This window comes from Megalops cyprinoides, chromosome 1 (genome assembly GCF_013368585.1).
Source record: "Megalops cyprinoides isolate fMegCyp1 chromosome 1, fMegCyp1.pri, whole genome shotgun sequence".
Taxonomy (NCBI): Eukaryota; Metazoa; Chordata; class Actinopteri; order Elopiformes; family Megalopidae; genus Megalops; species Megalops cyprinoides.
Window position 1 is genome coordinate 35,407,139 of NC_050583.1, and position 13,955 is coordinate 35,421,093.

The following is a 13,955-nucleotide window of genomic DNA, read 5'->3' on the forward strand; positions in this document are numbered from 1 at the left end:
TGATGCCATTGTTGAGCCTGCACAATTGCAGACTTTTTATTATTTTATTTTTTACCAGCTCTTCCCTCCCCTCTTTCTTCTCTCTCTCTCTGTCCGCAACCCTCCCTCTCAGCCATTCTTTCATGAGGGGTATAAAAAGATGAAGCAAGCAATGAGGAGTCAGATCTGAGAGAGACACATGTCCTGACACACATAGATTCAGTGGATGAGGCACATTTGTACTGACAAAGAAGCATATTTGGTGGAACAAGGACGCAGATAGGGGCGCAGATACAACCACAGACAACGCAGAGACACAAACAGACTGTTTAGATTAGGGATTAGGGAAACATTCATTTAGAGACGAACACGGCACATCTCTCTCTCTCTCTCTTTTTCTCCCTTTCTGTCTCTCATTCTCGCACATTCTTTCTTTGTGGCTTTGGGATGTCCATGTCCCTTTGGTGTGAGGAGGACAGCAGGGGCCCCCAGGAGCCTCAACTAAGAGCGCCGTGGGACCCCAATGCATCCGGGGCACGTGTGATTAGCAGGCTACTGCAGTCAGAGGAGAGGTACTTGCCCTCACCACTCTACGTCTCTGTCATTCAAAGAGAGCCGCAAAGGAGGGACGCGCTGGCCAAATGGGCACTGGAGGTATGCCTTTTTGCAAATTCAAATGGCTGCATTAGCATGAATCACATTTCTTTAAGTAGCTACTGCAGAAGCTCACAGGTTCAAGATCACAGGTTCAGCTCACAGGCTGCTAAAATATTTAAATTGTCTGTCTTGAAATTAAAATGTAAATGAACTGCAATTTTAATTATATTGAATTACATTGAATTAACTGGATTAAATACAGCAAATTAAGATTTGTTTTTAGGAAAGAGATTGTTATTAATTTAAATAAAGAATTGCCCAATATACTCTTCATTAGAAATGCCTAGTTTTTCTGCTAATTAACTTTACACGCTATAAGAATTATTTGCATGTTTTGCTTGAATGTTGCTAAATGTTGCTAAAAGTTTACTTGTACTTGATTGTTAATAGTTAACTATTAAAATAGGGCATTATGTAAAAGTCTTCATTGTGAGATCATGCTAATAGGAAATTGGTAGGCTGTATGTATCTGCTTATAGAGCATTTCCACTAACCAGATATTTAAGGTTGTTTCTACTGGATCAGAAATTAGGACACATAAATGTAACCACATTTTCAGAGGAGAATGCAAATTTACCTAAATGTTATAGCATCCGTTGTAGCAAATAGAAAAGAACAACAGCTACAGAAATGAAACTATGGCAAATAACAATGCTCATGGCGGTGGACTAAAATTAGAGTTAAAAATCAGCTGTTTTTTTATTCCACACATTAATTAGTGGTGATAAATTGACAAGGTAATTAGAAGTGATTGATGCATGAGTAGCGTGCAGTAAACGTGTGCCTGTTTCTTTCTGTCCCAGGTGTGCTGTGAGAGCGGCTGTGAAGAGTCAGTTTTCCCCCTGTCTGTCTCTCTGCTGGATCTCTTCCTGTCTGCCTCGTTGTCCCTGCCTGTCTCCCCGCTCTGCCTGTCCGCGGCTTGCATTCTTATTGCCTCTAAAGTGGCTGGGAGTGAGCCGGTCAGCACAGACTCACTGTGTGCTGCGGCCAGCTTCAGCTTCCTGCCCAAAAATCTCAGGGTGAGTCATTTGGCATGATCTTGTGGCAGTATGACCAATTACTTTTATTGCTTTGAGTGGCTTTTCCTATCCATCTGTACTAGTAAATTATTTTTGTATGCATAGTTGTTAATACTACTTCTACTACTACTACAACTACCATTACTACTAGCACTACTACTACTTGTACTGCTACTACTACCACTACTACTACTACTACTAATAATAATAATAATAATAATAATAATAAAAATTTGCCTCCGTGAGAGATCGAACTGTATTCATTAATGTTCATGTCACTGAATTTGAGCTATCAAAGCGTGTTGTATTAATCTTCCTCTCTTTTTCCGACTCCCAGGACATGGAGCGTATTGTCCTGGCAACCCTCCGATGGGATGTTGCCGTGGTAACCCCACATGACTTCCTCCCACACTTCTTGTCTGCACTGGGGGAGAGGGAAAAGGACAGAGAGACAGATAGAGACCCTGAAGTGTTCTTATCAACTCTACGTCGTCATAGTGACACCCTGGTTGCCATGTGTGTTTGTGACTCCCGTTTCCTGGGAACTCCCCCATCCCTGGTTGCGGCAGCATCACTGAGTTCTGCCCTTTGTGGCCTGGGCAACAGGGGTTCTCAGCTGAGTCACATGACCACCACGCTGGCTACACTTTGTCAGACTGACTTGGTGAGTATTGGACTAAAATTTAAAGTGGTACTCTTATTATACATATACACTGAGATATTTGTGGTCACAGAGGGAAGATGTGCAGCTAAATGTCCCTAAATCCATCTAGAGAGCAAGGTGTAGCATGTTTTATATAAGTAACCATTATTTCCTAACTACTTTCTTACTTTCTTCTTTCTTTTCAAGGCTTTTGACTTTTATCAAACAAAGGCTTTTATATTCTAGAAATTCTTAATTTTAAACAATATGTTTCATCTGCTTTCATGTAAATCATTAGTCAAAAAACAATAATGTGAGGCTGTTTTTAAATGTATAATTATGATGGTTTTAAAAAGAAAACATCCAATCAAACTGGACAAGTTCACAGACCAAGTAGTTGTCTCAGTTAACATCAATTTTCAACACAAGCAACTTGTGTTGTATCTGATATTTACTTTAATATATTTTGTTAGTATCTTTAGCAACTGTAAATAGCTTTTAACTAGAAAATCCACTCTCAGTCTTATTTATTATCTTAATATCTTAATATCAACTTTCATGTCTCTTCCAGCAACATCAGCAATAAGCTCAGTTATATGTAACGGTCTTCCCTAATTGCCACCATTGGAATTTTTCATGGTAATTAACAGGAAATGTTTAAAAATAGGTCAGTTTTTTTTTTTTAAGATTTAATGCCATGTGCAACTTGACATCCTGTGACAGGATTTACCCATATGGAAAAAAATAACTGAGCATAAACAAAAAGATGCCATTGAGTGAAAGTGGAATCAATACATTGCAATACATGATGTCTGTATCACTCAGGGCGTGCTGCAATACTACACTGAGCTGATAGAGGGGGCCCTCACAGAGCGTCTGAGAAATGGACCGACAGGAAGTGGACTGTATCCAGGAGGGAATAAGGATGAAGCTTTAGAGGAAAATGACACAGAGAGAGCCGGTACACCAACCGATCTGAGAGAGATCGATTTCTGAGAGTTAGACTGCAACGTAGAAAATGAAAGTCAATCAAATTTCTTGATTCAGTTAAAACTGATCTAGTTTTATTATATCTCTCTCAGTTCATCCATCTGTGTGTTTCTGTTTATATTAAATTATTTAATATTCCTTAGAGTATGATTGTCCAAATTTAGATTATTATCATAACTGTTTTTGTGACTGTAGTGACAATATTTGATATATAATTATTTTCTGCATTTACCTTAAGTTATGGTTCATTTGTGTTTTATTTATCTATGTATCTATTTATTTATTTATTTATTTATTTATTTAATTGTATTTATTTATTATTTATTTGCTTATTTATTTAAGGTGTGGTATTTCTGTACTGTTTATGTGTGCTTGCTTATCATTGTCTCTTCTTAAAATATTGCATTGTATGTAATACAATAATGTAATAATCTATGTTAAAATGTTTATGCAGATTTATTTTTTCAAAATGAATAAAGTAAGAAACATAAATTGAAATTTGAAATGTTTAAGTTTATTTCCCCATAAGGACAGAACACATGTGAAACATGGGACACTTAAGAAAAAATAACCTGAAGCAGGGATATCCGCCTTTTTAAAGCTTTTTATGAAACAGCCACCAGACTATGTGTGCAATGATTATGGACCTGTTGTAGACAAAATGTATGACTCCGTGTATCATACTTCTGACCTATAAAATAACTAGGAAAAAATTCTATGATCAGAACTCATTTGATTCGCCGAATGTAACACGCACCGGAAATTGTCAATGGGATAAGGAAAGGAAAGCAGTCCACGGCAGTTTCCCCGTGTGCGGCTAGGTGTGAAAATCAACAATTTCCCCCTTTTTTGATGACGTTAAATGTTCAGGAACACAGTTTCGGAAAGCAAACGTCAGTGGGATCGGCGAAGGTGAGATTAGCACGGAGGAAACAAAAAAGAACAGCTATTTCGTGAAAAGGAGAGAGGAAATAGCGGTAAAGGTAAGTGAATGGTGAAGTAAGGGGGAGTTATCTGCAAGCTAGTGCAGTGTCGGCTAGGTTAGCCGGTGAGCTGTACATGTAACGCTGTAGCACACAGAGGCTTTTCTACAGTTAGTAAATGATAAAGACGCTTACGTAAAATGACTTCTGGAAGGAGCATCCAGAACACCGTTCCTATGTTCTGCTCAGTTGGATTAGGTATACAATAGAGGCTCATCATGAACAGGCTGTTATCAGTTAAAATGGTATTTAAATGAGTGATGCTTGCACAGAATCAATGTTCATTAACTCAGTACAGCCAAGTCTTTCTGACAAGTGAAACAGCTACCGTGTAATTGCATTGCATTAAGATGGTAACAGTGCTCTCTTTGATAAAAAGATTAAAAAAAAAAACCAAAACCAATGCTGTCTCTGTAAAGATAATGAACAGGATGTCTTGCTGGCTGCTGCTCCTGTCCTTCTCACTTGGGGTATTGTCAGTGCCCATTGACCACAACGCCACACCCCAGGGAAATGTGGCTCCACAGGAAGACAAACAGGAAGAGAGTCTGGTACGTCATTCACAGAAGTTTCTGTCTTTACCATGCAAAGTCCTGATAATCATCTTGTCAAATTCGACAAGAACAACTCATATACATGGCTTTTCCATTTGTTCAATCTCCAAGGTTATGTGGTTAATAGGACAATTTGCCTCTATATAGCCCTTGCATTCAATTTGATCCTAATGCTCTGACAGTACGTTTCCAAAACATCTGTACCTCTCTCCCACTTCAGGACACAGGTCTGTACTATGACAGGTACTTGAGGGAGGTGATCGAGGTGCTGGAGACAGACCCCCACTTCAGAGAGAAACTACAGACTGCTAACACTGAGGACATCAAGGTAACTCTAGCTTCTGTCTTTCACATCCTCACCACCGCCTTCAGTTTTTTAAATGCTCTCTTTTGGTATTAAAGTATGGTCTTTAAAAAAAAAAACATAAATACAGACCATCTAGGTTAGACCACACCTGACCCAGAGTGTAGTGGTTAAGGAGCAGGACTTGTCACCAAAAGGTTGCTAGTTCAATTCCCCGCTGGGGCACTGCTGCTGTACCCTTGGCCAAGGTACTTAATCCACAATTGCCTCAGTAAATATCCAGCTATATAAATGGATAACATTTAAAAAAACACTGTAATCAATGTAAGTTGCTCTGGGTAAGAGCATCTGCTAAATGCCAATGATGTATTGTAATGTGTATAAATATTGTGTGGAAACACTCTGTTCCCCTCAGAATGGTAGGCTCAGTAAGGAGCTGGACCTGGTGGGTCACCATGTTAGGACCCGTCTGGATGAGTTGAAGCGGCAGGAGGTGTCCAGGCTCAGGATGCTGCTGAAGGCCAAGCTGGACAGTACCGACACACACAGTGAGAGAGGGGGAGGGAAAATAGACATGTGCGGGTGCAGTTTGTGTCTGAATGCATATGCATAGCTCTGTCAGCAGAGATGTGAGCCTTTGGTTTAACATTCACTCATTGCCTTCATTTTGACATGATGTGAAATGATATGGAGGACTATACCTGTAATTTCAAAAAGACTCATTAAGTTATTGTTTAATTTATATGGAAGTATATGATGTAAATTATAAATAATGACATAAATTAATTAGCACAAAACTGCGCAAGGTCTCCTAAATTATAAATAACAAATCAATTGTATGTGAACAATAATGTCTGCCTGTACGTTGTCAATGATTTATTATGCTCACTTATTATTAATATTATTACACTTACTTAACCTCCCAGCTGTGTATTAGTAGTACTATATATAATGCAGCCCCCTCTCCTTTTCAGATATGCAGATAGATCATGCAGCGCTGCTGAAGCAGTTTGAACACCTGGACCCCCACAACCAGAACACATTTGAGGCCAAAGACTTAGAGCTTCTCATCTCTACGGTAACAAAGAGGGGTGGGCAAGTGGGGGAGGAAGAGTGAGTCATACAGCAGAGAGAGGAGGGTTGTGCATTGGGGGCAGACTGCTACTGTTTATACAAATCATAGAGATGTCAAGCAGTGGAGACCCAGGTAGAGGAGCAAACTATCAAAAAAATATTTTACAAACTACTGTTTGTTTGATACTCTCCCACATACAAGTTATCTCTCTGTTGGTGACAGGCAACCAAAGATCTAGAGAGCTATGATGCAGAGCGGCACGAGGAGTTCAAGCGCTACGAGATGCTGAAGGAGCATGAGAGGCGGGAGTACCTGAAGAGCCTGGACCAGGAGGAGAGGGAGAGGGAGGAGAAGAGGCTGGAGGAGCTGAAGGAGAAGCACAGACAGCACCCCAAAGTCAATGCTCCGGTGAGAGAGGGAGAGGGATCTCGGAGGAAAGAGGGAAAGAATGGGGAAGGAGGAAAGGAAGAAGAGGAAACAGGAAGGGAAGAGTCTGAGAGAGTGAAACTAGAGAGACAGAGGGAGGAGCAGAGAAGCTAAGAGAGAGGAAAGAAATGATGAGTGTCCTGCTTTAATATACACGTACTACAGAGATCTCTCCCACTCTGTTAGTGCAGTCTAGTGTATTATATTATATATGCGTATTTGCTATACATGCACTCCTTTATGTGTGCGAGTACAGTGCTGCCTCTGTTTGTTTTATGTTTTTATCAATTGTTTCATCAGTTGTGAAGCACTTTTACCACACTGTGAGACCTGATGTCATTATTGTTAGTAGTAGCATTACTGTTATAATAATGATCTTCCTCATCCTCTCTTGGTGTCTCAGGGCAGTGTGGCTCAGCTTCGGGAGGTGTGGGAAGAGACTGACGGTCTGGACCCTCAAGAGTTCAACCCAAAAACATTCTTCAAACTTCATGGTCTGTTCGTCACCCAAGCTGTCCAACACCCTCCCTGAACATTACCTTGTCAAAATAACATTAATTTAGACATGGCATGGTTTTAGGCTTTGGTAGCCATTTTTTCTGGCCGAAGTGTACGTTTGCTGACTTAATTTACACATTTATGCTCCACATACTGCCACTACTGTCTTTTTGCAAGATGGCTTGTCCTCATTGGCCTTGATTTGTACTTGAGCTACCAGCAGAACTGAGTGCCTCATGGCATGCTGAGCCTTGTCCAGCGCTCTTTTGTTATTTGTGTTATAGGATAACAGTTGTATTCCAAAATATGCATGCATGTATTGGAACACCACATCTCATACCCTTCTTCTTCTTTAGATACCAATGGTGATGGAGTTCTAGATGAGCAGGAGTTGGAGGCTCTGTTCACTAAAGAGGTATTACATTCTTTCACTCTGTCAGAATCAGTTCCTGTATTCTGTTGTGCCCATTCAATATTTATGTACACTCTATTAACTCTCTCTCTTTTTCTCTCATTCACCCAGCTGGAGAAGGTGTATGATCCACAGAACGAAGAGGATGATATGGTGGAGATGGAGGAAGAAAGGCTGAGGATGAGAGAACATGTCATGAAGAATGTTAGTCTTCATTTTCTCTTTATTTAACCATACAGCCCTCCATCCTTTTCACTTTATTATTTGCCTGACACATCTCTGTATTGTTCTAAGGTTATATTCTGCAAATGTTATTCACCAATGATCATCTCTGTTCTTTGATATGACAATAGAGAGGGGCTCCCTAAACGGGGCCTGCAAGGATGTGTATTGCACTTCACAGATCAGGCCGTGTTTTTGATCTTTCACTTTGTGCAGATGAAATGTGAACCTTGGCAAGTCATTTTTATGTTAAAGGTATTTATTTCTTTTTTTTTTATTTGGTCCAGTAATTTTTATCTGGCACCTTCAAAATGTGCTATCAAAACAAAATCGTATTGGAAAAACAATTCCCTTCAGTTTCTTGAAAGGCTTAGTCAGTATTGACATTTGCCCAGAGCATGGATCAAGTCATACATTGTACCTCTGGCATCACTGTTTTGAGTCTTGGCTAAGTCATTGTCTGACTATCAGTGGGAGTTCACTGTGGTGGGATATAATTGGCCTCCTCCCACCAGGTTAGGGTTGGCTTATGTTGGCCCCAGTTCCTCTGCTCACCAATGTAACAGTTCCTGTTAGCGACTTGTCTGGCCTGGTTGTTATCAGTGAAAGACATTGCTCCTCCAATCAGCACTAGATGACCTGTAGTACTGTCTGTGACTTGGAGTGTTAAAAATAGCCACTGACCGCATGAGTGCATATGGAAGGAGTGCATGCTTCAGCACTTCCTGCGCGGGTGCAGGAGGTGCTGCCATGAGTCAGGCTTAGTGCTCAGTTGCCAGTCCAATCAGCAGTGTGAAAATGGGGGGAAAACATATTCCTTCTACTACTTAATACCTACTTAAATGGCCATTGCTTGTGGTCACAGTGCTAGTGCTATCGTAGTATTTGTTGTATGGTATAATAAGGATAGAAAAGAATATAATATAAAGAATATAAAAGGGAGTACAAACTAGTGTAATTGAAGGAAGTATTCCCTTTTTGATGTGTATTTCTGTTTCATGAAGGGTGAATATTGAATGTTCTTCCGCTTCCCTTAATGCAACTGTCAGTGATTAGTCCTAATTCAGTGACATGCTGAAACCCCTCCTCAGAACTTATTCTAGCTACATGTCTAACATTTGATTTCCCTAACTGTCTTGGAAGGTGGATACCAATCATGATCGCCTCGTCAGCTTGGAAGAGTTCCTGAAATCAACAGAAAAGAAAGAGTTTAACAATCCTAAAGAATGGGAGGTGAGATACTGTTTAAAAAGGGCGTCCAGAAATGTTCAGAGAATAGAAACATGAGAGGTTTGCATTTCAGATTACAATAAGCAGGTTCATATTGATTGATGATATGTATGGTAATATTTTATGTATGATAATATTTAATGTTGTAATGTATGTGAGGCATTATACCACCCTCATGAAAATATGGATGGAACTGGATATGGATAGAATGTAGGTATTAGCAAGCTAGATGAAGTCCAAGTTTGGCTGCTTCTGAAAAGCTCATCAACAAGTTAAAATTATTTTGCTAATGTATACCCACTTGTTAGTGTAGCATGGCAGCAACCAAACTGTAAACCACCTTTTGCATCAAATGAAACTGCCCAGCTCCCTCTTCAAAAATCAGCAGTTGTTCGCATGTATTTGCCTGTTCAAAAACGAGATCAAACTTCCCAGCAGAGTAAAAATGCTGGTGTGAGCAAGAGCTTAGACCTAATTCTCTCAGGAATGTCCTTTAGAAGTTTCTCTACATTGGAATATTGTGATAAAGAGGCATATTAAGAGCCATAATGGATTCATGCAAATAAGAGTATTTCCTCAGGTATTTTATAGAGCTTTAGTACGTTGTAGGGTCCTCTTTGTTGCAGTCGCAGTTTGTGCTTGGTCATGTGTAATACTCCCACAAACTGACGTGACAAATACAGTGTCCTTAGTGGTGTGGCAGTCAGACTGATGTCATCTTCTTGTGTGTCCATCTGGTGCAGACACTGGATGACACAAAGCCTGTGTACTCGGAGGAAGAGCTCCAGAAGTTCGAGGAGGAGCTCCGTGAAAAAGAGGTGGAGCTGGGTAAGAGGGCAGCATCTCTGCAGCATGAACAGGAGCTGCTGAAGGAGAGGGGCAAGGCCCTGGAGGCACAGAAGAAAGAGTACCAGCAGGTGAGGGAGGAGAACGAAAGCACCGGAGTTGAGCGGACAACTGTAGGATCTTGTCTGCTTTTGTAATAACATACATTCTTTTAATTATTTTTATTTGCAAATAAGATTTTAATTGTATGTTTTTGTCTTCTGTCAATTTGTCTTCAGGCAGTAATGGAGATGTCTCAGAAGCAGAAAGACCTGCAGGTAGTGGAAGGACAGCCTCTGGCAGGTCCTAATGAAGAGTTGCAATTTCACAAAGAGATGAAGAAACTAGAAGAAGGTGAAAGAGGTAGGAAGAAAATGGAGGAATGCATGGGTTATATATGATCCAGTAAGCTTACCTGCATGTTCTTAAGTCTTCTCTTCTCCCTTATAGGTTCAAAGGTACCTGTTCCTCAGGGTATGGCAGGGGAGACCCAGAACATCCACCCTGTGGAACCCCCTCAGAATCTTCCCCTGCACACCCCTTAACACATCACAGTGCTCTGCACCTCCAAGCACACCCAGCTGTACTCCGTTTCCATTGTGTGCACCTTCCTCCTCCTCCTAAACAAGTGGGAAAATGGTATGTCATTTGACTCTGGCTGCTTGGTGTGGCCTTATGCAGCATTGCAGGCACAGTGAGGAAGGCTGTGATTTGCATGATTTTCAACCAGTTACAAGGCTTGGATCAGGGGCTCCCAAGTGGCTCAGACAAATGCAGGCTAAGTCCTACGGCACAGATTCTGAACAGGCGGTGTCATTTTCTGACAGCCTACATCAGTGGATTAAATTGGTTTGCTTTTCTCTGGGGATAGGGATGGGTAGGTCGGCTGGGGTCTCCACTCCACTCATGACATCCTGGGACTGAGATAGCATCAGGAAGGATGTGCATATCCTCCATTGACATTTGCCTCCTGATGAACCATTGTACTCACCATTTGAAAAATGGCCCCAGTAGGTGTGTTGGGGTATCAGAGGATTGCACACTCCTTGCCCTGCACTCCTAAGTGGGTTCACTGGTTATCATTTCAGTGGTGATGAGCTTAAATGCATAATTGACAATTACTAAAGTTGTATGAAAAAGAGGGAAAGAAGAAGTCATGGAGGGGGAGAACTGAGATGATGCTGTTCCTTCCCGGTTCCCTGTCATAATCGTACTGTTAAAAGCAGTTGTGACATGTTTGAACTGTAATTCAGACCAGGTAGACTCTGAAAGTGAATACAGTGAAGTACATACACATTCACACACAGCAGCTGCATGACTTGTCTACAACCTCCCTAAACATAGTCATGTCACATCCTTCCTCACCTCACTTCTGTTATAACTCGCATCAAGTTCAAAATCTTGGTGCTAGCATACAGGACTGTGAATTGGACAGCCTCTTCATACCTACAAGCAAACTATATGTATCGCCCAGATCACTAAGCTTTGCAACCATGGGGCAACTGACTGTTCCATCCTGACAGGGTTGTTCTTCTCAGATATGATGTGTGTCTGTACTGGTCCCCCAGTAGTAGAATGAACTTCCCATGGGGGTCAGGACAGTGGAATCACTGGCCTCTGCAGACCCACCTCTTCAGATCCTGGCTCCACTTCAATACACATAACATAAAATAAATAGCAAGTATCACAATATGTTATGGATTCTTTAATCTAGTGACTGTGATGTATGGTAGTGGTTTCCCTTAGTTTCTAGGCATCTAGTCAGGCTAGCACAAGTTAATTTGTGGTAGGGCTGGAATAGTGTTATGCTCACAGTTCACTGATCTGGGAATGTTGTTAACCTGGTCTGACACTATTGCTCACTCAATTCGAATGGATATACTTCTGTTCTTTTGTGCTGGAAGTCGCTCTGGATAAGAGCATCTGCTAAATGAATGTGTAATGTAAAGTTAACGTGTACATTATGGCAGTGATCATTTCATTTTAGCAGGTGGAACTGCACTGTCATTAATGAGTAATGAGTAATCCATGATCAGATTCCCTCCATCCTTCAGTATACCCTCTTTCTTCCTCTCTGTCTATCATGCACACTGGTACTCCCTCAAAGGCAGGCTGGCCCATGCCTGCACAAAGTGTTCATTTCTAGTTTTTGTCTTTCAGTTCTAATAAAGAACTCAGTTTAACAGAATCCTGGTCATTTGTCATTATTTGTAAGTCCTTTGTACTGCTATTTATGTGTGAATGGGTACTTTGTTGCTGTATGTCTGTGTATATGGTATAAGTGTGTCTATGAATGTGTCTGCATGGCTGAGTTATTAGAATGATTCTGTATGCATAATTAGAATGAGTTTTAGTTTCTGTATGTATTAGTGGGTAGACCTTCAATTCAGTTCAGAGGATGAATTGAAACTCAATTGATGAAATGAAAATTCAGAATTTATGCGGCTGGTATGAGTGTTGGCATTACTGCTATGAGTGTCTGTGTTGTTGCTGTGTGTTAGTGTTTGTGTTATTCTTATGAGTATTAGTGTACTGCTGTCCTCACTCTGGGGGGTTCAATGAGCTGAGTAGCTCAGACACACTGTCACACTGTGGAAAGTTATGCCAGTTATGTGGCCAGCACTTGTAATGGGGGTAATTATAGATTTGGCACTGTTCATCTCTTTCTGCCCTCATTATCAACACTGCCAATCCCTTCAATTTGTGAATTTGTGCTGGACTATCCATGCAGTGTGTGAGTTGTGTTGATCCTTTTCTGTTTCAGTAATGTGCAATCACATCTCTCTGTCTCTCTCTTTCTCTCTCTCTCTCTCTCTCTCTCTCCCTCTCTCTCTCTCTCTCTCTCTCTCTCTCTCTCTCTCTCTCTCTCCCAGTCACAGTATATTAATTGTTCCCACTCTTGTTTTCCATAGAACAGAAAAAAAGTACTGGAAAATTACTGATTCCCACGCTCCTTCTTTCCTTCATAATCCCCCCTTCCACTTACTCTCACACCCTCTGTGTGTCATTTGGCTCTCTATACCCCTCCATCTCTGGAATCAGTTGATCTTAGAAATCATATCCAGGGCTGAATGGGAAAATAGGGTACACAGTGGCATACCAGGAGTACACTGGCAGAGAGTCATAGGACCGGAGAAGGTTATGGTAACACTTAGGGACCAGGTAGTATGATACATTAATAAAGTGAATGAGATGGAAAGAGGGTCAGTATAGTTTGTGGGCACTTACTAGAGAGCTAGGTCTTTAAAAGTTAAGTGGGGTAATATAGGTGGGGACTCCGTATCAAGTGTCAGAGGGAGAGAGAGAGGACAGCTGTTTTCAAATGCCCGAGTCACACAATCCCACACTCAGCAAAAGAGAGTGAGGGAGAGAGAGAGAGCAAAGGGGAGGGAAAGAGAATACAGAGGGCTTACTGTGAGAGGAAAGAAAGAGAGATTGACACTCAATAGACAGTGAAGGTAGACGAAGAGACCAACGGTGCCGATAAGCACGGTATTCAGTGAGATAGGCAGTTTGGAGGAAAGAGAAAGGAAGAGATAGGTCACTGGAGCAAAGAAAGGTAGGCCGTGTGAATAGGTGGGCAAATGGTGATGTTGATGGAAGAGCAAGCAACAGCAGGATGCTGTGAGGACTGAGTGATGGAGTAATGGAGAAAGAAAAAGAGACAGCAAAGGAGTGGAAAAGATTGGTCAGGTACTTCAATACAATATTTTTGCAGTTTGAAATGTTTACTTTGTTACAATATTGCTTGTAAAGACAATGGCAAATCACCCATTTTATTCATAATTACTGCATTTATGACATCTGTGTCATACTCCAAATTTATATTTTTTTGCTATAGTAAAAGGGGTTTCTGTAGTAAAAATGAATACGTAAGTAGAAAGATGTCTTTATTTCAGGGGATTAGATCATAACTTAGCAAAAAGATTATTTGTGCACACTTCAGTCACTTGCATATTTTTCAGTCCAACAAGAAAGCCTACAAAGGGCTAAATGTGATGCTATGGAAATATACTTGGCAGCTTCTTGTGTCAGACAGATCAGGGACCCCTCATGCACATACAACGTACTGAGTAAAAGTGACCCATAATAGGGGGTTAATATTCACTGCATATGACTGTCTTTGCTTCTTGGTCTT

The 13,955-nt window shown here is 40.9% G+C and overlaps 2 protein-coding genes across 3 annotated transcripts; both read left to right on the forward strand.

Moving 5' to 3' along the window:
* Positions 1 to 426: 426 nt before the first annotated feature.
* Positions 427 to 3,294, forward strand: LOC118779668 (G1/S-specific cyclin-D2-like). Its single transcript, XM_036531853.1, has 4 exons — positions 427 to 633; positions 1,440 to 1,655; positions 1,993 to 2,319; positions 3,124 to 3,294. Exons 1-4 carry the CDS (start codon positions 427 to 429, stop codon positions 3,292 to 3,294), a joined length of 921 nt encoding a protein of 306 aa, XP_036387746.1.
* Positions 3,295 to 4,067: 773 nt separating this feature from the next.
* LOC118779652 (nucleobindin-2-like) lies at positions 4,068 to 11,399 on the forward strand. Of its 2 annotated transcripts, XM_036531841.1 has the most exons (13): positions 4,068 to 4,271; positions 4,691 to 4,822; positions 5,046 to 5,153; positions 5,545 to 5,677; positions 6,104 to 6,207; positions 6,427 to 6,612; positions 7,034 to 7,124; positions 7,485 to 7,543; positions 7,652 to 7,744; positions 8,906 to 8,995; positions 9,736 to 9,909; positions 10,057 to 10,180; positions 10,268 to 11,399. In XM_036531841.1, the coding sequence occupies exons 2-13, from the start codon at positions 4,694 to 4,696 to the stop codon at positions 10,360 to 10,362; spliced, it is 1,386 nt and encodes a 461-aa protein (XP_036387734.1). In that variant the 5' UTR covers positions 4,068 to 4,271; positions 4,691 to 4,693; the 3' UTR covers positions 10,363 to 11,399. The 2 variants fall into 2 exon arrangements, with proteins under 2 accessions (XP_036387734.1, XP_036387726.1); XM_036531833.1 differs by lacking the exon at positions 4,068 to 4,271 and having other exon boundaries at positions 4,680 to 4,822.
* The last annotated feature ends 2,556 nt before the right edge of the window (positions 11,400 to 13,955 follow it).